This window comes from Sander lucioperca, chromosome 22 (assembly GCF_008315115.2).
Source record: "Sander lucioperca isolate FBNREF2018 chromosome 22, SLUC_FBN_1.2, whole genome shotgun sequence".
Classification (NCBI taxonomy): Eukaryota; Metazoa; Chordata; class Actinopteri; order Perciformes; family Percidae; genus Sander; species Sander lucioperca.
In genome coordinates, this window is record NC_050194.1 from 22027113 (window position 1) to 22053103 (window position 25991).

The 25991-nt window shown below is 42.0% G+C and overlaps 3 protein-coding genes across 9 annotated transcripts in view; 1 reads left to right on the forward strand and 2 right to left on the reverse strand.

The window, feature by feature from the left end:
- LOC116061268 (leucine zipper putative tumor suppressor 2 homolog) overlaps positions 1-6168 on the forward strand; it is a 33083-nt gene extending 26915 nt beyond the window's left edge. For all 3 annotated transcript variants that reach the window (XM_031315354.2, XM_031315353.2, XM_031315356.2), the window contains 5 exons: positions 1143-1670; positions 1751-2353; positions 2655-2777; positions 3421-3567; positions 4717-6168. In XM_031315354.2, coding sequence (XP_031171214.1) covers positions 1170-1670; positions 1751-2353; positions 2655-2777; positions 3421-3567; positions 4717-5424 — 2082 coding nt within the window. In that variant the 5' untranslated portion in view covers positions 1143-1169 and the 3' untranslated portion in view covers positions 5425-6168. The remainder of the gene's footprint in view (positions 1-1142; positions 1671-1750; positions 2354-2654; positions 2778-3420; positions 3568-4716) is intronic.
- Positions 6169-8676: 2508 nt separating this feature from the next.
- LOC116061503 (oocyte zinc finger protein XlCOF6.1-like) lies at positions 8677-11637 on the reverse strand. Its single transcript, XM_031315736.2, has 2 exons — positions 11347-11637; positions 8677-10634 (listed from the first exon to the last, which is right to left on the reverse strand). The coding sequence occupies exons 1-2, from the start codon at positions 11525-11527 to the stop codon at positions 9496-9498; spliced, it is 1320 nt and encodes a 439-aa protein (XP_031171596.1). The 5' UTR covers positions 11528-11637; the 3' UTR covers positions 8677-9495.
- Positions 11638-13908: 2271 nt separating this feature from the next.
- LOC116061497 (PDZ domain-containing protein 7) lies at positions 13909-25748 on the reverse strand. Of its 5 annotated transcripts, none has more exons than XM_031315726.2 (18): positions 25667-25748; positions 24894-24995; positions 24561-24786; positions 23438-23575; positions 23137-23311; positions 22877-23053; positions 22622-22769; positions 21214-21274; positions 20883-21060; positions 20469-20692; positions 20226-20381; positions 19257-19372; positions 19002-19093; positions 17422-17513; positions 17210-17281; positions 15894-16514; positions 14838-14938; positions 13909-14402 (listed from the first exon to the last, which is right to left on the reverse strand). In XM_031315726.2, the coding sequence occupies exons 3-18, from the start codon at positions 24721-24723 to the stop codon at positions 14247-14249; spliced, it is 2670 nt and encodes an 889-aa protein (XP_031171586.1). In that variant the 5' UTR covers positions 24724-24786; positions 24894-24995; positions 25667-25748; the 3' UTR covers positions 13909-14246. The 5 variants fall into 5 exon arrangements, with proteins under 5 accessions (XP_031171586.1, XP_035853711.1, XP_031171585.1 ...); XM_035997818.1 differs by having other exon boundaries at positions 24894-24989; positions 25458-25739; XM_031315725.2 differs by having other exon boundaries at positions 25458-25739.
- Between the last annotated feature and the right edge of the window lie 243 nt (positions 25749-25991).

A 25991-nucleotide genomic window follows, 5' to 3' on the forward strand; every position in this document is an offset into this window, starting at 1 on the left:
CCTGTTAATAGTGTCAATATTTACCGGCAGTCCTGTGAGAGTGAGCGAGTGAAACAGTAAGTGCTTGTGCCTCCTACGTTATTATATTATTCCTCGCAACTATATTATATTTCTGCGCAGGGTTAGATTTACTCAGCAACTTTAAAGGCCCACCTCCTGCAGTATCACAGCAAGTTCAACCTGTCTCCTCTTCTCTGTGTTTCTATTATCCACAGTTATAAAGTTTTAGTCATTCCTAGGGCTGATATGATGTGCGTAGACAGTAGCCTTTGTTGCTGTCAGGGGAAATGCCAACATGTTGGGAGCCATTTTACATCTCAAATGAAAAGAAACCCTTTTCTTCTGCTGCCTCATGCCTCACAAGCCTCATGCCTCAAGCCCTGTTTGTGCTGCTTGAATGGGCTTCATGAATGGCCTGTACTGGTTCTCTGTGTGTGGGCCACCATGGACTTGTGGGACATTTGCCTCTGTCGTAGTTGCTCGTAGAAAGATTCCTTGGATGCACCCTGGGGTGGAGCTTGAACAGCTAGAATTTGACCTCATTAATATCTGGGAGAAAAACATGCCATTTCAACCAGTATTTAGTTTCCTAGATGAGATGATTAAATATCACAGCAAGAGGTTTTTGTGTCAGCTATCTAAAAAAACGCATATTTGACCGTAAAATGTTAAAATAGTATTTTTAGTGGTCGGCAATCAGAGAACTGATACACTTACAAATCACTAGCAGTTTGCTTATGAAGACTTGTGACTGCACCTGTACTGAAGGACCTGAGACTTGACTTGAGACTCTGTTTTCTATGAATTAACACTTGATGTGAGACCTACCTTGAGATGTGCTTTTGCAAGTCTCAAGGAGTCAGCCTTGTTATGATTAATTTAAGACTAATTGCAAAACTCAAGACTTAAGTTGGACTTGTCTAAAATGACTTGAAACTTATCCTTAGACTTTTACAAAACTTGACACTTGACTTGGACTTGTCTTGTTGCACTAAATACTTCCTATTAGTATTTTAAGACTCAAGACTTAGACTTGTTCTCAGATGAATTGAGACTTGCCCCTTTGACTTGGAGACATCTCTTACAAAACAATTTTAACACATCATCTTTGTGAGACTCACACTGTCATTTTTCTCTCTCAGAGCGAGTGACCCCTCTGAGCTGCCACCATGGCCCTGGTTCAGGCGCTGCCCATATCTGCTGAGCCCCACAACCCAGGTCTCAGTGGAGGATCCCGCAGGAGACACCCCTCCGGATCTTCATCCCCTATCAACGCACCACCCTCCACTCTGGATACTATGGGTTCTGTCAGCAGCCTCATCGCCACCCGGCCCGGCAACTACCAGGACCACCGATCTGTGGTTGAGCTGGGAGCCAGGGTCCGACGGCCCACCCCAGGTGCCTCCTGCCTGGGCTCTGAGTCGCCTCTGGACTCCTTATTACTGCAGACCATTCAGAAACAGAACTCCATGACATCCAGCAGGGAGCTGGAGAGTGGGAATGGGAACTATACCTATCTGAATGAGGACTATGTAGGCGACTGGAATGACAACCACGTAACACGTGCCAGCCCAGGAAGTGACGCAGACGAGACTAAAGGATCCCGGTTGAATGGGAACATGGGGGGGCCTCCTCCAAAATTGATCCCTGTGTCAGGAAAACTAGAGAAGGTGAGTCTTTGAATAAAGTAATTTAAATCCTAGCCTTCCTGCCTTTTTAATACTCATCCTTCTTTATATTCCTTTTCTAGAACATGGAGAAAACAGTGCTGCGGCCCACTGCCTTCAAACCGGTCATTCCCAAGAACCGTACTTCCATGCAATACCTCTCCCCTCGCCATTGTGCCAACATATCAGAAAGCCAAAACAACCTGAACCTGCTGAGCCCCACGCACATAGAGGCGTCGCCCTCCTGCTCTGAGAAAAGCAGCTCCTACAGCAGAGGTCGTAACAGCGGCGGTGGCGGCGGCAGCAGCCATTCCGGCCAACTGACAGACTCCGGACGCAACTCCCTCTCCAGCCTCCCACCTTACAACAGCGGCGGCTACAGTCTGGCATCAGGAGAGTCCTCTACTGGCCACCTGGAGCCCATGAAAAGCGCTCCGCCAGTCAGTGGACACGGACACTCCAACTCAGACAGTGGGCGTTCGTCTTCCAGTAAGAGTACAGGCTCTGGCTCCATAAGTGGCCGAGGACAGCCTCTGTCTGACAGCGGGTCCAGCGGGCGCTCCCCTGGCCCGGTTGAGGGTTATGAGGGGGTGGTGAGGGACCTGGAGGACAAGCTGAGGGAGAGAGAGCTGGAGCTGCTGCAACTCCGAGACAACCTGGATGAGAATGAAGCTGCCATTTGTCAGGTTGGTAGATAGACTTGACACCTTGAGGAGTGTTTCCACAGGGAAACACACACTTTGTCCTCTCCCCCGGGAGTTTGTAGTAAAAAAACAAGAATCAGTTTCGGCTAAAAGTTTCTGTAGCTTTAAAATCCATGCTTATGTAGTTTTCTTATGTCTTACTCTCACTTTCACATATTTCTTTACATTTCAATCAAGCTCTGTTGGAGAATCTGAATGTGTAAATAATTCCTCTTTCAATGACAGGATCTTTTCTTTTGTACGGTAAATCCTCATGGATTTGTTGTTCTGTCTTTGGTTGCAGGTTTATGAGGAGAAGCAGAAGCGCTTTGAGCTGGAGCTGGAGGAGCTGAGGCAGGGCTGTGCCACCAGGATGCAGGTAGCCTCGCAGAAGGCCCAGCGTGCACAGCAGGTGCTTCAGTTGCAGGTCAGAACAAAAGGCTTGATCAGGTTGTACTACATACCAATGGTGCTGCATTTTTCTACAAATACAGTACGTCAGTACTGGCCAGAGCCACAAATGTATTTATGTTAAAGCTGTGTCATCTAAGTAGTTTACTCGATGAATTTCAAGCATTTTGTGCCAAAGTCAATATCTGTAGTAATTAGAAACACACCAGCTTGTTTCTAATAGTCCTATATTCAGATTGTATATGAACCTATCTTATCTAAATAAATGATCAGCTTCCATGTTGTGTAAAACTAGAATGTGTTGCGGCTTGTGGCATATAAGATATTCTCAGAAAAAGTTAATTAATTCTTTAATCCCCAAACCAAAAGTTGGAGGATTCATCTCTCTCCTTTTAAATCTTCTAGCAATAAGAGTAGAAAAACCAATAATAGTCTTGGTGTTTCGATACGGGTGAAGATTCTGCAGGGCTGTGTGTAGCATTTAATAAGTGTTAAAAAAAGATATTAGTTGCCAGAAATGAGTTAACTTTAAAGCAATATGTGAGTTGCTGTCATTTGCTTGCATCCATTACATCTGCAATCAACATCATAGCAACCCTTTTAAGACCGGGTCCTTCTAAAAATTGCTAAGTCTGATGCCGGCTGTGTCATGGCCGCAGGTTTATCAGCTCCAGCAGGAAAAGAAGAAGCTGCAGGAGGACTTTGCTCAGCTTCTGAAGGAGAGGGAGCAGCTAGATGAGCGCTGCACCTCCTATGAGCACGAGAAGATCCAGCTGGGGCCTCGACTGGAGGAGAGCAAGTGGGAGGTGAGCGGCACAACAGGAGGTTCTTAAACTGACTCGCATCTTCAATTGAGGGATACTTTTTTCAGTAAAATAATGACCACAATAAAAGAAAAAATGTTTGGGCTGTAAAGTTTAAGTTTATCACAGTGCCATCCTTTTTGATTTGACCATTTCCCATCCTCTAAACTCAGCATTACATATTGCTTTAAGCACTGCACATGCTATACCATGACTTTTATTATTGAGCATCAATCTGACCATGGCAGCTTCTCCATAATATATTTATGGATATGTTTATTTCCCCAATTAAAAGAAATGGAATTGAACATGATGATAATTGTTCTATCATCTCTCGTTCATGTGATGCGGGAAGAGGAAGCGTTGACAAAATGTAGCATTAAAGGTCTTGTGGATGGTGATGTCATGGAGCCCGCAAAGAATCGGTTATCATCAGACCAATCAGTCATGCAAACCAATGGAAAAGGCTTCCTCTGTGTCTTTTATAGGCTTCGGACACGGATCAATAATATGATTAATCCTCTGCTGTTTGAGATAATAAATTGTGCCACAAGGAGTCATTTTTAGAAGTCTAAAGATCTCCCCGAGATAATTTTTAATACAGGAAGGATATATGAAACCTCTTTAATTATTCAGCTGTTGTTACAGACTTCTGCTGACAAGGAAAATATGAGTCACTGTGGTTTCAGTGAAGTTTTGTAGACGAGTAGAGTTACACACATCAACCAGGGTGTGAGGCATATGCAGCTCATGTTCAAGTAGAGCCTTTTGAGATCACATGCAATTTATTGAAATTCAATGAAGTGATAAGGTGCTTCAAACTGACAGAAATCCAACATCAATAGAAGTGCTGTCATGTGTTGCTCAATAAAGGTTTACGTTAGCCCTCAGGAGAGGTTTTTAATAAGACTTCTATTAGATTTGTTTTTATTTTTACATCTGAAACTATTAGCTGATGACTCAATCAAGATAACATCAGCAACCATTTTGATAACCAATTCATTAAGTTACTCATTTTTTGAGCAAAAAAACAATTGGCATGATAAAGGTTAATACAAATAATTTTACTTTTCTTTATTGATTAGCCTGTGAACCAAAAAATACCATCGCTTTACAGAGCTGAATCCACAACGGTTTCTCTTCTCCCGTCAGGTCTGTCAGAAGTCAGGGGAAATCTCATTGCTGAAGCAGCAGCTGAAGGACGTGCAGGGAGAGTTAGCCCAGCGCGTGGGAGAGATTGTCTCACTGCGGGGTCAACTCCGAGAGACTCGTGGCGAGCTGACAAACACCCAGGTCCTGCTCCAGGAGGCCCACGGCACGACCCGCACACGAACCCTGGAGCTGGAGGTGTGTGAAAACGAGCTTCAGCGTCGCAAGAGCGAAGCGGAGCTACTCAGAGAAAAGGTTGGACGCCTTGAGGGAGAGTTGGCTCACCTCAGAGATGCTTTGGCCAATCAGGGAACAGGAAACAGACAGTGTCAGGTGTTCCATGAGGTGGATGAGCACCTGCTCGCCTATGAGAGTGATGAGGTGAAGGCCCAGCGGCAGAGCAGCAGCGAGGCCCTGCAGAACATGAAGGTGCAGATGGACAGGATGAGGGCCGAGCTGGCCCACGAGCGTCAGTGGGCCGAGCAGCAAACGGGAGGCTTCGAGGAGGAGCGCAGGATATGGCAGGAGGAGAAGGACAAAGTTATCCGCTACCAGAAGCAGCTGCAGCAGAACTATGTGCAGATGTATCGCAGGAACCGAGAGCTGGAGCAGCTCCTGCAGGAGCTCAACCAGGAACTGGAGAGCAGAGAGGAGGACGAAGGCAGCGGCAACGAGATCAACTTTGATGAGATCGCCGCCACTGAAATTTAACCCTTGTGTCTCGCACATCTTTTGATTTGCACTACTGTCAGCTAAATATTTCTTTTCACCTACATGTGGCAGATCTGATCTGTTTTTTTTTGTATCGTTTGTTAAGATGACAAACAAGCAGATATCACAAATGTAAAGAAAACAAAAACCCTGCAGTGTAAAATCAGCTACACTTTAGTTCTGCCTCATTGGTATTTTTCTCCAAGGAGTCTTACTTCCAAGCCATTGACCTCTATTAGTCGTTAGTAGGCCACCTCTGCCACTCCGTTAATGTCTGTGACTGACTAGACATCTTTCTCAGTTTTAGGCATTTGTAGGAGAATTAGTTGTGTATGAGTAACTTCACCCAACCTTTCACTCTCCTCCTCCTGAGATGGTTGTGACTCCACCTTCCATGCTACACTTCCACTCTGTGTTAGCAGTCAGCTCTCATTAGTGCAGTTAATTTAGCTGGAGCCCACGCTCGTTTTCAATTGACAGTAAACGTGGGACACCACACATTCAGCATGTCATAAGAGTGAGTGAATCAGAGCAAAGTGCTGACGACGGTGGCTGCACTCTAATCATGACGAGCAAGTGCAAACAGGAGATGTTTCATCATATGGCACAAATTTGTTGTTTTTATAATGTTAGGTCCAGTTAGAGAGTAACAAAGTTAAAGCCTTGACAATTTCACTCTCATATCACGGTCCTAAATGGTGGAAATAATATCATAAACATCTCTACGGTCTAATGTAAAAAAAACAGTGATATCTGGATGAAATTCTACCTTAACACCTTACATCCAGTGCACATGTTTTCAGTGCTTTCACATGGCAGCTTTTCTCTGTCACACATGTATGGTCTCTAGGCCACCTTTAAAACATGCTCAGATGATCGGATTCAATCTATTTTCCTATAGTGTAGGAGTGGCGATACGGATAAAATCTTCAACCATGGTATATGTAATTATATACGCCAATATTAATATACTGTATTGTAAATGTTCAGAAAAAAAAAATAAAAATAATTTCACAGCGACGAGACGATTTCATCTGACTTTGACAAAGGTAAATAGCTCAATAAAATGTTTTCAGATTAGCATTCTTTTAATGTCCTGAAAAGCAACATACAAGGTTTTCACACGACAGCGACGATGTTCTCCCCGCTTATAGTCTATATAGAACTATGGTTAACTGCTCCTCAGGTCTCTGCAGGGTAAATCCAGACAGCTAGCTAGACTATCTGTCCAATCTGAGTTTTCTGTTGCACGACTAAAACTACTTTTGAACGTACACATTTCACCAAAACCAGTTCCTTCCCGAGGCTATTTAGCAGAGGCACAGCGGCTGTTCCCGGTGCTTAGCACCGCCCAAGACGATTGTGATTGGTTTAAAGAAATGCCAATAAGCCAGAGCACGTTTTTCTCCCATCCCAGAATGCTGTGTGGACTAGCCAGACCCTCCTCCGCAGCGCCGCGGTGGAGGAAGGTCTGGCAAAGCGAGACTATCCCTGTGTTAGCGTTGGTTTTCTCCAGGTTTCTCCTCACATAGTCCAAAGACATGCAGGTTAGTTGTTAACTGTTGATGCTAAATTACCCGTAGGTGTGAATATGAGCGGGAATGGCTGTTTGTGTCAGCCCTGTGATTGGCTGGCGACCTGTCCAGGGTGTACCCCAATGTCAGCTGGGAGTTGCAAGTCCTCAAGAGGTAAGAATCAGTTCTTTTTTTTTTTTTTTTTTACAATTGGATATAAAAGGGATAGCGACCATGGTAAAATGACAATCTGTAAAGGTTGACAAATTTCTTATATCGCCCATTCCTATTGTTTTAAATTCATTGATAGTCATACACTTATATAAGACCAAAAGAATAACACAAGTGTGTCACAGTACTAAATTATGTATTTGAGAATTAGACAAAATACTTCTACTCTCTAAGAGGTTGTAAAAGATTAATTACTGTGTGGGTGATTTTTCATTCACTGAAGGGAAAGTATGCACTGAATGATGGGTGTTTTTGGTCTAAGTGAAACTATTTTAAACATGACTTTTTCCGCCAACCTTTTTAAAATCTGTTTCATGTGTACTTCCCTGTACAACAGGACCAACAGACTTTTTTTTTTTTTTTGTTCCTCTATTACTGCTGATTGAATTATCGTCCTCTGTAAATAACCCTGACAAATCATAAACTTTCTTCCAGAGATGTCTGTCCATCTCAAAAAAATAAAAACATAGCCACTGTGAATAGACCGAAGCATTGTCACACATTATAATTTGCTCCTGCAGATACAACGCCTGTATATTAATGTTTGTGTGGATGTTTGTTCTGGTTCCTCAGTATAATTTTATAATCCACAATATTTGTATGAAGACATTAAATGTATATTTTCAAGCTGTACACTTCTTGAACAAACTTGTTTTCAATTAAAAAAGACTAAATTGAATAGCTGTGTGGTCCATTCAGATTTGGTAAACTTCATAGAGCTTCTTAAAGTAGATGGATTTTCTTCCTTCATTGTATTACAAATTATATACACCCCAATGCAATATCAGAATTTTGTCTTTGTAACACTGACTTTATGCAGAAATAGTTTATTTTTGTTGAAAATCCAGTTTTCACAATGACAGTTTTACCTGGGTTGTAATTCTCTTCAATGATAAACTATTATTTAGTCTACATTTCTCATCTCCTTTACATTAAGGACTTTTTTTTAATTTTTTTTTTTTTTATAAGGTTTGTGGTTTGGTGTGGCATTCAAAATATTCCTCATTAGCTACTGCAGAGATCAGAAATGTTTCTGATTGGCTCATGTCTGCCCTCTGCAGGTCAAAATGTAGATTTCAACTTAACAATATGGAGTCAGGCTTTTATATTTCCAGTCAACTGGCAAGGCTCCCACACATTTTCATGGACAAAATGTAAGCCTTTCCATAACTTTTCAAAGACCCATTTAACTCAACATACACGGACAGAACTGTATACTCTACTCCAAATGTTAATTATTGTATGGAAATTAAACAACCTTTATCAACCTAATAGCTAGTTAAGTTCATTTTTACTTTAAATCTTTCACTTCAAATACTTGACCTTTATTTTAGAAAAAAGCACTTGTTTCAGTCTGACAGTAGGGTTGGGTACTGTTCACATTTTTTCCGGTACCGGTACCTGAAATTCGGTGCCGGTACCCAACGGTACCACAAACGACAACAAATTAACTTCAGTTGTAAAAATAATTCCAAACCTATTTATTCCATTTACTTAGAACATTTTGTTATTTAATCATTTACATACCACACAAAATAAAAGGCCTCCCTCTCCCATGACAGTAGCTTTGTTAAGCAGGAGGGGAAACAGAACCGTAGCAGTTTATTCTTAATGCATTTGATTATAAACTTATTTATGGATGCAAGTCTAAAAAACAATGCTGCAACATGCGTATGAAGGCAGTGTTCGAAATTACACCGTGAGCACTATTGTTGGGGGCTGGGAGGGTGCTGTTCACGTGCATGCTCGTACACGAATGAGCTTACAACAGCAAAAGAAACTGAACAATTATTCACCGTTGCAATGTTCTTTTTTTTTTTTTTTTTTTTTAATCGCTCCCGCTGAGAAATGATAAAAATGCTTTTTGGCCAATGTGCTCTTTAGCTCTCCAAATGGACTGTTTGCCTGCATGCATCCAAAGCCCGCTCAAACATAATTGGTTATACTCGGACTACAAACGAAAAAAAATAGAATGCTTCCAATACCAAAATCGTGTCCCGTTGCCTACAGATTCTGCATTCATATGCAGAATTGTATCTATATGGATATATGTCAACAGCTACAGAAAATATATTTGCTATTATGTTACATTACGTGGAAGGTTATCCACAGAAGATTACTTTAACAATTTTATTAAACATCAAAATTCCATTGTTTTCCAAAACTTTACTTCTCCAGGATTTTACTAATTCCATGATTTCTCCAGGTTTTTTTCCTGACAGTGGGAACCCTAGAAAAGTCTTGAGTTTTGTCAACAGTATCAGGTTGTAGATTTCTATCTGGATCTGAGTTCCTGGCTGGTTCTGGTCCTCCACGGTCCTCTCCATCAGCTGCAGCTGAACGGTATCTCCTCTGTGTGGGTTCTCGCGTGACGAACCATGGTTTCCTTGCGATAGAATCCTTTACCACAAACTGAGCAACAAAACGGTTGCTCTCCTGTATGAATATTAATATGCAACCGTAATACCGACTTCTGGCTGAATGTTTTGCCACACACTGAGCAGCTGAAAGGTTTTTCCCCTGTGTGCGTCATCGTGTGTTGTGTCAGTTGTGCCTTGGTGCTGAATGTTTTACCACAAACGGAGCAATTGAAAGGTTTCTCTCCCGTGTGGATTCTCATGTGTTTCTGTAAATTCCCCGTCTGTGTAAACGATTTCTTACAGACTGAGCAGCTGAAAGGTCTTTCTCCTGTATGAGTTCTCATGTGCGTCTCCAGACCTTCCTTGCGAAAATATCTTTTATCACAAACTGAGCAGCTGAAAGGTTTCTCTCCGGTGTGCATCCTCATGTGTCTCTGTATATATCCACTCTGTACAAAAGATTTCTTACAGACTGAGCAGCTGAAAGGTCTTTCTCCGGTGTGATGTGCCATGTGTTGTGTCAGCTGTACCTTCTGTCCGAACCCTTCACCACAAACTGAGCAGTTGAAAGGTTTTTCTCCTGTATGAGATGTCATGTGCCTCTTCAGATTTCCACTTTTGCCAAATCCTCTTCCACACTCGGAGCAGCGAAATGGTTGCTCAACAGCACTTTTCAAAGAGCTTAAACCTGACTGAGGTTCTCTGCTCTGCTTCCAATCATCGTCGTCTTCAGTCTCAGGTTCCGAAGAGTCTTTGGTCTTGTCAACAGTATCAGGTTCTGGATGTCTATCTGCATCTGAGTCCCTCGCTGGTTCTTGTCCTCTACAGTCCTCTCCATCAGATTCTGTTTTCATCTGTTCAGTTTGTCTTTGACGAAGCTGTAATGACTGAGGTTTCTCTTCGTCATCTTCACTCTTCACAAGAACAGGAGTGAATAGGAACTTGGTGATATCAGCCTCCTCCGGCCCTTGAAGCTGCTCTCCCTCCCGTCTGGTCCAGAGTTCCTCATGTTCCTCTTTAATGTGTGGGGGGGTCTCTGGCTCCTCCTGGTCCAGACTGGAGCTCCACTCCTGCTGCTCAGGAGGAACCTCTTCTTTACTTATCTCTGCAGGACAGAATGAAAATTCAAACGTGGGGTTCAATATCTTGCTGTACACTTTGACATACATACTGCAGGGGGCAGGGATCGAACCACCGACCTGCCGCTCTTCCTCCTGAGCCACAGCAGAGACTTGTGTGGTCTGGTGCAGACAAAACCTAAATTATGTTAAGACCTTAACTTGAATCAGTCGATAAATATGATTTGAATTGCTTTTACCTCTCGGACTGAAAGCTAACCTTTTTAATAAAAGATCTAAAGGGGGTCTGAAAGTAGATGCCAGATCGTACCCACCTAACTCCAAACGGTTATTTGAACTAGTTATAATAGACCTTTTTAACAGCAGACATGTTGACATGTCATAGTAGGAAAAGCACAGGTGTATTCAAAACCATTAATACTGGCTGCATTCCACTTAGGAGAGGCCCTGGTATTGTGCATGCTGACTCACTGAAATAGCTCACTGGGACACTTGATGGAACTGAGCCGTCGTTAAGGACAAGGTTATCAATTTCAGCTGTGTTTTTCCTACTATGACAAGTCAAAATGCCTGCTGTGAAAAAGGTCCATAACCTCGTAAGTAACGAGATGTTACACTGTCTTTTAACCTAACCATAACCCTTTAAAGCTAACGTTAGCTAGCTGGCGCTTGCGTAATAACACCAAGGAGGATCAGCTGTTAAGATCTTCTGAGCAGAGAAGAAGTATGTGAACCGACCTGTTCTGTGAGCGTTGAAAACCGCATCCAGTCGGTTCCGTTCTCGCTCGTTCTCCTCTTTTGAACGACAAAGCTCCTCCTCGTACTCTGCTATCGTTCTTTCAAACAGCCCAAAAATCTCTTCAGCAGCCGCAGTTAGTCGCTGGTTTACAAACGCTCTCAGCATTTGCACTTTAGACATTTTTAAACCTGTTTCTCCACACAAACTCCGTCAAAAACAGCTTGCTCTCCATCAAACACTACTATGTCTGCTGGACGCCATCTTGCCACAGTTAAACTTCCGGGGCATATTAGTTTGCTGGGTTTCAAAATAAAAGTCCGGAAGTGTTCACAAAATGAACCCCATTACTTTGAAATGTAGTCAGTTACTGAATACAAATGACATGGCCTTTTTGTCATTAGTAACGTTATCCATTGGATTACATTTTAATCTATTTTGAATACTTTTGGATTACTCAAAATCAAACATTGAAAAGTGTGCACCTTATTGCACCTTTTATAGTAAAAAAAAAAAAACCTGGATGCAGCCCTAAAAAAAATGTCTTCCACAAATATTCTTTTTTACATCTCAAAACATTTTTAATGCACATACAATGAATTTTGCATATTCAGCATTTACAGTTGGTCAAATCAAATTACCCTTACAAAAACAGTACTGGCACAAACTACAGGTGTACTGTGTGTATTCTACAACATGGGATGCTGTTTCTTTTGTGTACATTTTTATTGCTGCTGTTTTTTAAAATCAAACTCTCATGGAGGACTTTGCTTTTGTAACGCAATCTTCCATGTTTACTGTAAATAAAAGGGAATAAAAACTCCCATTATCCATAAATCATCATTAAAGAACAAAATATGTTTAAGACGTAAAATGTAATCAAGTAATCCTTGGGTACAATGTAACTATAATCGAATACACTTTTTCTTCAAATGTAATCTTGGATGATTATAGTTACTTATTTTTTATAATCTGATTACGTAATCCTGATTACATGTAATCCGTTACTATCCAACTCTGGTCGCTTCTGAAGCATTCAACCACAACCTGGGCCGTCCTCTGGCAATCTCTTGCTCAGATATCATGGAGATGCCATCAAATGAAATGTTGAATGTCATTAATGTTGTGGCACACTATTGTGTGATATCTTTTTAAGTAGTACAGAAAAAAAAAGATACATATATGGAATGAATGAAGCGGCTCTTTCAGTTCTTGTGTTGCCTTTATTAAGTCCTTTCAGTTTGGGAAACACTCTATGCTTTTTACTTATTTAACCAACTCAGTTTGAAGAAAAACAAATAATTTATTACATTTCAGAGCTCAGCGAAAACAATGAACTAAATTCAAAATATAATGGTAGTTTGTTTCCCTTTTCTTTAAATTTTAAACAAACATTTTCCAGGTTTTCCATGACCTTGTTAGTCTATATCCACAATGTTCCTCTTCCGGCATTGCTCTGTTGCCGATGGAAATTCCGCCGGATTCAACTCATTTAGGATGGATATCCGTTATCTTGGGCTTCCTTTGTGTTGGCATTTTAAACTCCGGTGGATTTCTGAGGACTATGGTTAACTGCTCCTCAGATCTCTGCAGGGTAAATCCAGACAGCTAGCTAGACTATCTGTTCAGTCTGAGTTTTCTGTTGTACAACTAATGGCGCTTTTCCATTACATGGTACCTGCTCGACTTTTTTGGTTTTCCATTACGAAAAAAAGTACCTGGTACCTGCTAACAGGTACTTTTTTTTAGTACCACCTCAGTCGAGGTTCCAAGTGAGTTGAGCCGATACCAAAAGGTGACGTGAAAGCGACAGATGGGGGGTGTCCCGCCATTTTTAAATAGTTTAGCCAGCTCTATTTTTTTTTTTGCTGCCTCCAGCTTCATTTGAAACAAAATGTGTCTTCTGGCTGTGGCAACAACACACCTTCGACGTTCTGTGTGTGTTTCGCGTTAGGTCACGGCAGTTTACTGCGGTGCCGCTATGACGACCAGCCACGCTGAGGCGGTACTAAAATCTGCAATGGAAAACGGACGCACCGTGCGTCGAGGCGAATAGAGTCGAGGCGAGTCGAGCAGGTACCATGTAATGGAAAAACGGCATAGAACAACTTCTGAATGTATACACGTTCCACCAAAACAAGTTCCTTTCCGAGGCTATTTTGCAGAGGCGCTGTTGCTCCGTATCGCGCTTAGTGCTGCCCAGGACGATTTTGATTGGTTTAAAGAAATGCCACTACACCAGAGCACGTTTTTTCCCCATCCCGGAATGCTTTGTGGACTCGCCAGACCCTCCTCCGCAGCGATGTGAAGGAAGGTCTGGCAATGCGAGACTATGACCGTGTGAACCCTGAACAGGGCTTTTAAAGGCACTCCGTTTACAAGTTGCAGTTTGTCATCCTGCACATTTAAAAATTCCGAACATAAACATTCACTTCTGCACTACTTTTTGTAAAAGAGGATTGTATGTTAACATGACATCAAATGTAAAAAGAAATGTTTTTGACAGGCATTGGCTCCTGGGTTGTGATGAATTGAAATATTAAGGCATCAGGAGCACCAATTTCTTTTCATGATTTCAGGCTTTTTGGACACAAATGTATTTACTGTCAACTTTTGTTGCTTATGTGTTTACTCTGAGTGTTTTCGTATCAATATTTCTCTCATATATTCATTTATTTGCTTTATCCTTCTGAAGTCCCATGATCTGCTGCCTTGGGCCATTTTTGTTTTCCAACGTAGTTGCACAACAGTCACCAGAGTCCATGTAATTATTCCTAACTTTAACATGAATGGCAAAATAACATACTTGCCCTCAGATCAGTGTGGTCGGGCTAGAGTTCATGTGTTTAGTCCCAGAAGCTGCTAAATCTGAGGACATTTTTCTAAATTCATGATGAGAGTCTCAGTCTCCTTTCAAAATGGTTTTGGGAACTTTGACCACAAACACCATGGGGTCTTTGGCCTTATTGCTGAAGGCTTTTCGGATGATGTCGACAGCATGCTGATGGGTTACGCCCTGCAGGGAAAGTCTGTCCACAGACACCAACTCAAACCCAGCCTGGGGACACGAGAGGGAAAGTTTAAGTCAAACAGAGTGTCAACAGGGTATCTGCACGTCTTAAAAAGCCTTGACTTTAGTTTTCTTGAAGAAAAGAAAGTCTTAAATATGTACTCTTGCTTGCCAAATGCAGCAATGTAAGTTACATTACTAACACAACTTCTACTGCTAGGAAGCTCATCATCTGATCATTTTTAATTGGTTAACCCATTTTCTACTGTTTAGCTGGGTCCATGTTGCATTATTAAGTGATTCTTGTTTTATACTGCTGGAAAGCACTGCAAAAATGTGATTTCCCATCAAACTACCATACTTTCAATGGTCTGATTGTGTGAAGTATTACATTGCATTCTATGTGGTTTTAAAAAAGGTCTTAGATATAATTTGGTGAACTCTGCAGAAACCCTCATCATTATGAACATCACGTCGTGTCACCTTGAGCACTTCACAGGTGGAGGCGGCTCCCCCAGGAAAGATCTTCTCGATCTTCACCACTGGCTGAACCTTCGACTCCATCCCGCCAGATATACTGATGCCTGAAACACCACAACAACAAGAGTGGGAGTCAGTGAGGTGAAACACCTGGAACTGTAAGTACACAAATATAAAATACAAGCACTGCTTTGACCTAACTATGTACAGTAAGGAGGCAAAGTGAGATGTTGTGCAGATAGTATTTTGCAGGGTCGTGTACCCTGATATGTACATGTGTGTTTAACATTAACACATTTAACTTTAAGTTAACAATTGTAGAATATAGATGAGTATATGTGTAAAGAGAAGAATATACATGAGGGAAGATGGTTTACAAATAAGCTTTTTAAATCTGGAAGCTCTCACGCTCCTTTTGTAGTATTTCGGTATTGGATAGTTTTGGCTTGGCAGGTTTTGAGATATCTGTCTCTGAGCTTTCATTAATGGTGCTCACCAAAAGACCTGTCTCTGTAATCCAGACACCTCTACGTGAACAGGTTTATTAAAATTATAATAAAAAGCAGTTCATTTATAGGAAAGTATTCATTAATATTTAATATGTTGCTGGGTTTTATTATCCCACTCCCACGCCATTTTTATCCCCCGATGTTTTATCATCTCTTTGTTTTTGTTTATTCTTTTTTTATACATAGGCTATAGTTCCTATGAAATCTGCACCGCAGCAGGTTCTGTGAAATGTTTTTTTTTTTTTTTTTAAGATTATTTTTTGGGCATTTTAGGCCTTTAATTGACAGGACAGCTGAAGACATGAAAGGGGAGAGAGAGAGGGGAATGACATGCAGCAAAGGGCCGCAGGTCTGAGTCAAACCCAGGCCCGCTGCGTCGAGGAGTAAACCTCTATACATGGACGCCCGCTCTACCAACTGAGCTATCCGGGCACCACTGTGAAATTTTCTGAACAATCTGGACATTGTTTTTAGAAAGACATGATGGATTGAACTGAACCCAAATGATTTATAAAATGATTCAGGCATTAAATCAATTAAACCCTTTTACCCAGTGACTGTTTGGTCTTGGAGATGCTGACAGTTTTGAGCTCGTACTCCTGTTCCGGCTCAGAGCCGTTGAGTCCGTTCTCAGAGGAAACCTGATGTCCGTTCATCTGTTCACTCGCCACTCGCTGATCTGGACTCGATCTGAACACCTGCGACAACAAGGGCCGACTCCTGCGAGCAGCACTCTGCAGCATAAACACCGTTTCGTTACTCCTGTCTCCACTCTTCTCCTCTTGGCTTTTGGAGTGGCCGTTTCTAAACGGGGACCTTCCTCTCTCTGAGGCCGTGTCCCCCTTGTCAGAAGTGGAATGCAGCGAAACCTCGTCAAAGTGGACGGAGCGAATCGTGCCGATGTCTGTTCGTATAGGAGGCCGGGAGTCTTGGCTGCTCGCCAGCAGCCAGTTGGGGAGCATGGGGCTGGCAGAGGGGGGTCTGAGGTCTCTGGACTCTGTGTTATATCCATCCACTGGTATGTCCAGCAGCGGGGTGAAGGACCTGGAGGGATTGGACTTCTCCCTGGACCTCCGGGGCCCAGACACACTGAGCTTCTCCAGCTCATCCAGTAGGTGGCTCTCCTTCTCCACCTCCTCAGCATTGTGGAGCTCAAATCTTCCTCTGTAATCTGGAGGGAATCACAAACTGTTATCAGCACCTGTTTTCGTGTTCTGGAAGCACACAGATGAACAGGTATGCATGATAAAAAATAAAAAAAACACTCATGTCAAATTTATGAGACACTAAGTCAAAATTGCAGCTTAATATCTCAAAATTACAGCTTAATATCTCATTATTTTTGATTTACTGAATCACAATTTTGTCAAAATGTAGAGATACCGAGTACAGTATTTTTATTTTCATCACGCCTAACTTTTGTGTTTTCTTTTCTTTTCTTGGAAGAAATAGACCTCCATAGGGATGACATTTCCCTCAGAACACAATATCTATAGTAGGCCTACCACTCTTATTCTAAAAAAATAAATAAAAAACAACTGCAGAAAACACCAATCATTTACAATCATCAAACCTACCTTTTTAAGCAGTAATAAATAGCCAGCCTCCTTGTTTGGGGAAGATTGCCGTAAGTTTTTTTTCGTAATGTCAGATGTAATATAAGTTTGTAGAATTTGTTTTGTTGTATGGGTAAATGTTTTGTATATATGTGAAACAGTGTACATCTTGGCACGCAGAAAATAGTATTGTGAAATCAAATCAAATCAAAGATAGGTTTTTCAGAGAATATTTAACACAAAAATCAATCAAAAAGTTCAAACGACATCAAACTGAAGTGGTATGGTAGCTGCGGTGAAAGGTACTGACCCGGGATGGGAGTGATGAGGCGCCGTTTGGGTGCTCGACCAGATGTGGGAGAGCGAAGAGGAGGAGTTTGGACTGCAATACAGAGGAGAAAGAAAAGATAAAATGTTACAGAATGGAGCATAATGAGGACTGTTAAGACTTGTGTTGCATGTTTTGTTTTTTTTGCAATTGATCACACTGATTCTGACAAACTCGGCCAGCATCACACGCACTTGAGCGATACTTGAGGATATCGTAGGCCTCGACTTCGATAGGGGTCACCACGTTATTAAACGCACTCAGGTCAGCAGGAGAAAGCAGCATCCTGAGAAACAACAAGAGCAAAAGACATTCATTGTTGTGTTACATTACAAAACACTTTTAATAAAGTCATCAGTGTCTTATTGTGGAACATTTGGATTTGAGAAGATTATCCTGAAAAATCCTAAATCCCCTTCTAGCAGCATTTGTAATACCACAGCTGGCTGGATTTACACAAAGTGGAGAGCAGACATCTTTGAGAGTTTGTCTACATTTATTATATGCAGGCATAATGAAAATCTTCATGATCTAAATGTATATTTCTGTAAGTATTCTGGCAGCGTTACTAGGTTGATGATTATCAAGGCCAGCGGTGGCTGTGGGGTAAAATTGTCCTCTGATTATCAACCATTTTTAAAGTTTATTTATATAGCACCTTTCACAGACAGCAGTCACAAAGTGCTTCACTGGCAAACAATACAATAAAAATAAAATAAAATAAAATCTAATAGTTGAGTAAATAAAGCAAAGACAAAACACCAGATAAAAATGTACAAAGAGAACAGACATAAGACACAAGTTTACACATGCTACCTAAATGCCTGTCTGAACAACTGTGTTTTTAGCTGCATTTTTAAAAGAGTCCACAGAGTCCAACGACCTTAAGCTTATTGGAAGAGTATTCCACAGCTTAGGAGCTCCCGACTAAAAGGCACAGTTTCCTCAAGTCTTAAAGCTTTAGTGCGTAACTTTTTGACATTAATGAACGTCCGTTCCATTCAAGCCATTGCCAAATGAGTTGCTACTAAGCTAATTAAGACAATCAGCCCCACACAACTCTCTCTGTATTTCTCAGTATGACTATGTTCAGAAGATTGTGTTGTCCAGTGTCGTTCCTGCGCAGAAACTCGAGTGAAGATAATGACCTCTTCTGAAGACTCCATCATGTTTTTTTAATCATCCGTGTCCTCCTTGGCTACTAGCAACTGCGTGGAGGAGGGGGGGGGGAGGAGGGGGGGGGGAGAGAATCACGGAAGGCTTGTATCATGTGGACGTGCCGACAGTTTTGTTGTCATTACTTGGAATTCCTCATGGGGGCGACAGAAACTACGCACTATAGCTTTAAAACGAGTCCGAGGTACACTTAAAAAACACTGAGCGGAGGACCGGAGTGCAAAAGGTTTACTGATTAACTGTGGAGCCTGGCCATGTAGGGCTCCATAAGTAAGCACCAACATTTTAAAATGAATCCTAAAATTAACAGGAAGCCAGTGCAGCAAGATTTAAATAGGTGTAATGTGTGACCCTTTCAGTCGGTATTGTATCTGTTGGAGCATGTTAAGAGCCTTGCAGCAGCATTTTGGACAATTTGTAAATGGTGTACGGAAGATTGATTAAGGCTGGTAAAAAGTGAGTGACAGTAGTCCAAACTGGATGGGATAAAAGCATTTATTATATTAATATTAATCACTGAATCAGTAGCTGTATCAAAGAAGGCTTTGAGGTAAATGTCTAGTAATTATTTATTTTTTATTTTCCTTGCTCTCCTTACCGGACTTCTCTCAGCAGCAGCAGCTTCTCAGGTCTGTCCAGCACGGCCAGCAGGTGGCGTATCAAGTTCTCCACTGACTGCTCTGCCACGTACTGTGAAAGAGGAACGACAAAAGTTTGGTATCCAGTTGATAGTGACTTAAACTTAGAGCTGATATGTGAAATATGTTATGTCTAAAAACTGTAAACACAGACTCCTTTATGGGCAGTCCAAAGGCCAGCACATCTAAAAACTAAATCTAAAAAGTCTTCTCACCCTTCTGCACGTCTCCATCACAGCAGCCACCTCCTCCTCAGTCAGCAGCCTGCGGGCCATGTCCTCCACCACTCCAAGCATCTCTGAATTTGGCATCGCACTGAGCTGTCGTCCCCCTGAAAACATCATAATGGATCTTAAGATGTTTGTCTACAGGCCCATCAATACCTCTTTGCTGTCCAACTTTATATAAGTAAATGATGTAACTGGATGACATACAGCAGTTACAGTCTGAATAAATCTGTTCTATCAGTGTATAGTTTCCCAGAATACAGCCTGTAAAGATCTTTGAGCTTGCTGCACATCAATCAGTCATAAAAGCACCGTTACTCACTTCTCATAAAGGAGAAAGGCTGAAGATATTCTGTATTTCTCATTATAAACAAATAACGTAGAAAACAAAAGTAACAACTAACTGACCCTACTAACAAGTAGTCAGTGTATCAAAGTCTGATATATCTTATTCTTCTGCGCCATAGTGCTCCATTGTTGTCCACTGTGGTTTATTTTGACTCAATCCGAAATACACCGAGTTATGCTTGCTAATAACCCAGCTGTTTTAGGAAAAAATTGAAACTATACATTTTTGACTCAATTTTAAAGATGTACAGCTTCAGGTGGAGTGAAAGGGTTAGGTGCTGAGTAGGGAGGTCAGAGAGTATTCAGAGAAACTAACGCATTGTTGGTTGTGGTCTTTTTATGGGATTTGACAGTTTGAAAAATGTAGAAAAACGGCAGCATTTGTAACCTTTTTAAATCATATGTGACTTTAATTTCCTGTGGTATTTACTGGTGTGATTGTCTTCAAGTTTTTCAATGAGCAACCCAGTTGCAACCCAAGTGCCAGCATCTTCTTGAAACATTCAAAAAATCGTCAAATTTCCTGTTCAAAACTAATTTGTGTTGGTTTCTGTGGAAGTGGGAATATTGCAACTTCAATGAATTTTCATGATGCAAAATTGCAGCTACCTTTGCCAGCCTTGTGTGTGGATGGCGACTTGGAGCGCCCCCTGGAAGTGCGTCCACCCTTGAATAGCAAGTTGACGAAGGTTTTTGAGCGCTGCAGGGTGCTCTTCTCCTCTGGCTGCTTCCCTTTCTGCTTCTTCTCTTTCTCCTGCTTGATCTCTGTGATTGGATAGCAACAGACGGTCATTCAAACGGCCATTCCGACCATTCCATCTTTTGATGTTACCCCCTTTTTCTTTGCCTCACCTGCCACGGTGACTTGGCTCTGGGACCTGCTGATTAGTCGGCTCGGTCTGCTGAGAGCCAGCAGCACCGACGTCTTGGGGGACTCTTGACTCTCCCTGACCTCTCCACGGATCACCGTGTCTTTGAGCAGAGTGGTTCGTCCCAGGCTGCGAGTGGTTTCTGTACCTGTCTTCTGAGAGGGAAGGTCCGTCTGCGAGGCGGTCTCTGTTTGCTCTGACTCAGACCTGGACAAAATAAACTACCATGATCAAGTCTGATCGTGTTGCTTTTGTATGTGTATCTGCAGTGTAAGAAGATCATTTTAATAGCCTAGAGGAAGCAAAAAGTTGTGTATAATACAATGTTTCGGTCTAGTATTTTTTACTGTTGCTTCACCCAAATTTGGGAGAATAACTGAACATTAACAACCCTGACCTCTGGTCCTCAGTAGAGATGCAGACATCCACCATGTCTAAACCAAAATGCAGGCTGGGAGGGAACATGACCTGCGACAGGCCGCTCAGAGAGCTGACCGGAGTCCCAGACGACAGAGAGGAGGCTGAGGAGTTGGAGTCTGAACCCTGGGAGGAAGATTTCTGAGTGCCATTGGCCACTGATGAAGAAAACAAGAGATCATCTAACTCAAATGTATCCAAGCATATCACCGAGTGTCCTGTGATCTTTACAGGTTCACAGATAGAGCCTCACACAGACAACAAACACAAAGGATTGCAGCCTTCGAGATAATGAAAAAACAGATACATACGCTTATTGAGCCATCTGTATTCTGCCACCATCTCTTTGTAAGCGGGGTATCGTCCTGCTTCCTGTGAAGATAGGGCCACAGATATGCAAATGAGATACAGTAGAGACCTTGAAACTTTTATAGGATCGCTATATTTGATAAAGAGTAACCCTAGAACCACACAGAGACCCACAACCACACAACTCTTCATCCTCAAAGACAAACACATTTTCCTTCTTGACTTTCTAGTAACCTTTGACAGATGGGGTGCTTTCTAACTCTTCATTTTTCACAAGGCAAAGCGAGGGATCCCGGAACTAAACTTGCGCATAACACGGCTCTAAGCTTTGATCAGCACCTGATCCCAGCTGCCTGGTGAATAATGCACACGGTCTGGCTATTTTTCAGAGCGCGAAACCCAAGCTCCGACAAGTAAAGTGAGCGAGGAATATTACGAGTGCATGCCAGCTGTCGGGCCCTGCTACACAAACCGCCGCTACGTCCACTGTGTGGCGACGCGGCTCGTGGGGTTTGTATTTGTGAGAGAATTAAAGATGAAAGGTAGGAAAGCGGTCAGAAAGTTAAATGTGTGTCAGGTCATCTAACCGAGGCAGTAATGAAAGAGCCGACATGCTTTCTGATTACAAAGAGTCATTATGAAATGTGATGCTTCTGCTTGTGGTTAACACGGAATGCAACACCAAACATTCAACTGATACAACTTCACTTCTACTAACATGTTACATAAAGATGAAAGCTCCAACTTTACCACTGTACCAAAGGATTACATATTTTCAGTTATTTTTCTATCAAATTGGATTACTTTTACCCTCTGGAAAACTTCATGACAACTTCTGACCATTAATCATCTAAAAAACAGATTCTCTTGACAGCATAGATGTTCCCTGGAGGCTGACATTTGTTCATTTTACATCAAAAATTTAATTTGTGTCAGCTCATAATTTTACACAAAGCCTCTCTATACAACCTTCCTCAACTTCTCTTTATATTTACTTGTGCCACGTCATCCTGTTTCAGCTTGAAACCACTGGAGAGCAGTTTTTCTTATATAGAATGTTAAAAAATGAAATTTTTATTTTTAATGCATTAATAAAAGCATGTGTATAGTCTTGCATTTATCATTATATTTTTGCGCAAAATATTTTTGAGAAACATTTTTTTTTTTTAGGCACTCGATGGTTTTCTCATGTTGTCTGCTATAGAAGGTCAAATTTTGTACATCACTGCTCTCATCTTTTATTTTATTTTAAGATTATTTTTGACAGGACAGCTTAGACTTGGCAGAGGGGGAACGACATGCAGCAAAGGGCCGCAGGTCAGAACCGAACCCACGGCGTTGAGGACTGAGCCTCTGTATATGGGCGCGCGCTCTACCAGGTGAGCTGACCAGGCACCCCACCGCTCTCACCTTGATGGTAAGCATGACATGCGTGTGGCTCTTCAGCACCTCCACAGCACTACTGTGGCTGATATCCTCAAAGCTCACTCCATTGGCAGCCAGGATCTGGTCCCCCATCTTTATTCCATTCTGCTCAGCCAGACCACCAGGATCCAGTCTAAAACATCAAGACAGGAGTAAGTATGAGAGACTTTTTAACGACTCAATGTTTTAGAAAACAAACGTGATCTAGAAGAGAATGTTTTCCAAGGCGGAGGTTCATACTTGGAAACATAGATGCCCAGACCAAACTCCTTTCCCCCCCTGATGTTGAAGCCCAGGCAGTAGTCGTCTGAGGTGGTGTAAAGGTGGACGATCCTTTGGAGAGCGCTTCCTGAGCTGGCATCCGAAGGTGTCTGTCCGCTCTCCTCCACCACCATACGCCTGTGTATCAAGTCCACCCTGGAAGATTGTCCACAGTCGGTCAGGATCTAATATTTCTGTGACAAACTGAGCTAATATTAACAGGAATAGTTCTTCATCACCAGGTCGTCTTCTCCTTGGAGTAGCGGATGCCGGGGACTTTGCCAACGCGTCTCACCACCATCCTCAGCCTGTTGTTGCCTGTCAGGACCTTCACAGCGCTGCTCATCGTGATGCTCTCCAGGCTGATACCGTTCACCTCCACCAGTTTATCACCTACAAACAGGCCTGCCTCCTCTGTGGACACAAATACACACAAGTACTGTCACAAGAGCAACACAAGTACAGTTACTACAGTCACAAAGGACATCAGGATATAAGTGGCTCTATCACACTATTTCACACAGTAGCACGTTAGTTTACCTGCTGTACTGTTGTCCTCCACCTTACTGACAAAGATGCTGAGGCCATGCTCCGAGCCCCCACGCACGCTGAAGCCGAGCTTGCCGTCCACACTCTTATCCACTGTGATCGTATGGAGGTCCTCACTCTCATCTCCACCTAAAAACATAGCATGGATTTTTTTGTATTTTGTGTGTAAAAGGCTTTGGATCGCTCAATAAAAATACTTTTCAGAAAAAAAACATGGATGCTGTCAATAAGCCAATAATGGGCATAAATAGAACTTAATTTGCTTCTGAAAAGAGGTAACTTCCACCAAATCCAAATGACAGAACTGAGGAGGTGATTAAAATAAGAATAAAGCTGGGCGGCCTCTAGCTCACCCAGTAAGAGCGTTCGCCTTTGCTGCGTGTCATCCCCCATCTCTCTCCCCCTTTCATGTCTATCCACTTACAAATGAAGGGAAAAAGCCCCAAAAAAATAATCTTTAAAAAACAAAATAAGAGCAAAGCTGCAGTTACTCATCTAATTTTTTTTAAACACTGCAAACTCCTGTGCACCTTTTATTTTCAGTTCCCTTGAATGTCGATCAAAGACAGGGCAGTAAAGATGGAAACAAAGTGTTATCTTTTATAAAGTATCAGGTCTATATCAAAGAAACTAAACGTTATTTAAATGCATTAATTACATTAAATGCGTTATGCATTAACAATACAACAATAACATTTGAGAATAACAATATTAAGATACATTGCTTGTTTCATTTTCACATTATCAAGTTATGTTATCAAGTATTGACAATGTTATTGTCTAAGGTTTTTTAATTGATTGTGTCAGTCTGAGATGTACGTATAAAGATATTGTTTCATTTTGTGTCTATGACCAAAACATTGCTTTTTCAATACTGACCATGGGCACCGTGGAATCTCACAAAAAGGTTGAGATCAGTTCAGTATGCAGATATAAGATAGTAAAATGCACCCTGCTAAGTAAGTCTTAACTTTGCTGTATCTGAATCTGTCTTAATCCTAAAAGAAATACCCATAATTCTTTGTCTGTCAGATTTATAAACCATTGTTTTGTCTTCAGTAGTCTGTAGGTTGTCATGTGCACTACACATGCAGCCAGCCCAACTATTCCTTACCATCCACAGGAGAGTTGATGAGGATGACCCGGCCCATGGGTGAGGAGGATCGGATTCCACGTCGGCGCTGCTCCTTCTTTCGTAAGAGGTTGCGTGCAGCCGTGTGTGACCCTTGGGTCCCGGGGGTTTTCTCCCTGCGGGACGGGTCTGACAAGTGAGCCATGGAGGCTGGCTGGGTCCCTTTTCACACACACTCCACCGGGGGCTCAGCTCCGGGTGGAGGAGCCTACAGCAGCGTACAGCAGAAGGAATGGGATCCTCAAGCAATTTGTCCGCTGTGCTCCCTGCATGCTGAGACTATATTGTGTTCACATTAAGCAACGTAAAACTCACCGATGCAGATTGCTTTGTGACATGATAGCTGACTCTTTGGCTCCCTGGAGTCACATTTTGGTCCATTCCTGCCCATGTTGCATCTCTCTCACCTGTCTGAGCCTCACAGAAAAAAAAACACATCGAGTAGGACTACACAAGCTCATTACATGTCCAGTCTTTGCAACTCACCTTACATTAGGCCATTAATACAAAAGGCAACAAATAAACTGCAGGTGAGGATAGAAATAGGATTTAATAGGTTTATTTAGCTCAGACCTGACCCACTTAAGAGTCAGGATGTCACACGGTGTTACCATGGTTACATGTCACTAAACTTAACCCGTGATAACACAACAGTGTGTCCTCATGTCGTCACCTTGGGGTTTCCCCCAGAAGTCTCAGTGCTTCAGCACCCCGGACAGCGACAAAGGCGACATTTAACGTATAATTATTGACACCAAGATAGATTTAGGCAAATTTAGTTGAATTGGGTCTTAATTTATTCCGCTACGATATCCGATAGATCCGCTAACGAATGTAGACTTATCTTGCCCATTATACACAACAAAACAAAATACTTACCAAACATATCTTCTTCTTCGTTCAAGCACAGAACAATGTAGACAACAAGGAAGCTCTTCTCATGTAACGTTATTCTGCTTAAATACTAGCAAACAGGCTACTAGGCTAGGAAGCGCACTGATAGGCGACAACAAAAACAACGTCTTGCAATTCATCCCATATTCTGTAAATTAATTTAACTAAATTCAGCTACTTAGTTATTAGCCTACCTGAGTCCATGTTGTGCAAAATGATCTAACGCACCTCCCTGAGACATTTCTCTGGCTGTTTAAAAAGTTCCGCCCCCGGCCATGTCGATTGGCTGCTTTAAACTTTATTAAGAGAATTTGATTGGACGACTATTGTCAATCAACTGCCAGGGTGTCAGGACTTTGTGCATTACAACAGAAAACCAGTGATGCCTGTCAGATACTGATGCAAAAAAATAATGCACACAGATACAACTTAATGTATTAAATCTACTTTGAAGCATTTCTATTTACTGGACATTTTTTATTGTAACATTGTGGTTTGAGGTGGTTTTCAGCATCAGGT

Excerpts from the sequence above, each read along its gene's own strand:
- LOC116061503 (XM_031315736.2), bottom strand. The coding sequence starts at position 11,527 with ATGTCTAAAGTGCAAATGCTGAGAGCGTTTGTAAACCAGCGACTAACT. Across the intron at positions 10,635-11,346 it reads TTTCAACGCTCACAGAACAG|AGATAAGTAAAGAAGAGGTT; the intron begins GTCGGTTCACAT and ends TCTGTCCTGCAG.
- LOC116061497 (XM_031315726.2), bottom strand. The coding sequence starts at position 24,723 with ATGGCTCACTTGTCAGACCCGTCCCGCAGGGAGAAAACCCCCGGGACC. Across the intron at positions 23,054-23,136 it reads TCCAAGGAGAAGACGACCTG|GGTGGACTTGATACACAGGC; the intron begins GTGATGAAGAAC and ends ACAATCTTCCAG. Across the intron at positions 19,373-20,225 it reads CACACACAAGGCTGGCAAAG|GGGGACGACAGCTCAGTGCG; the intron begins GTAGCTGCAATT and ends TGATGTTTTCAG.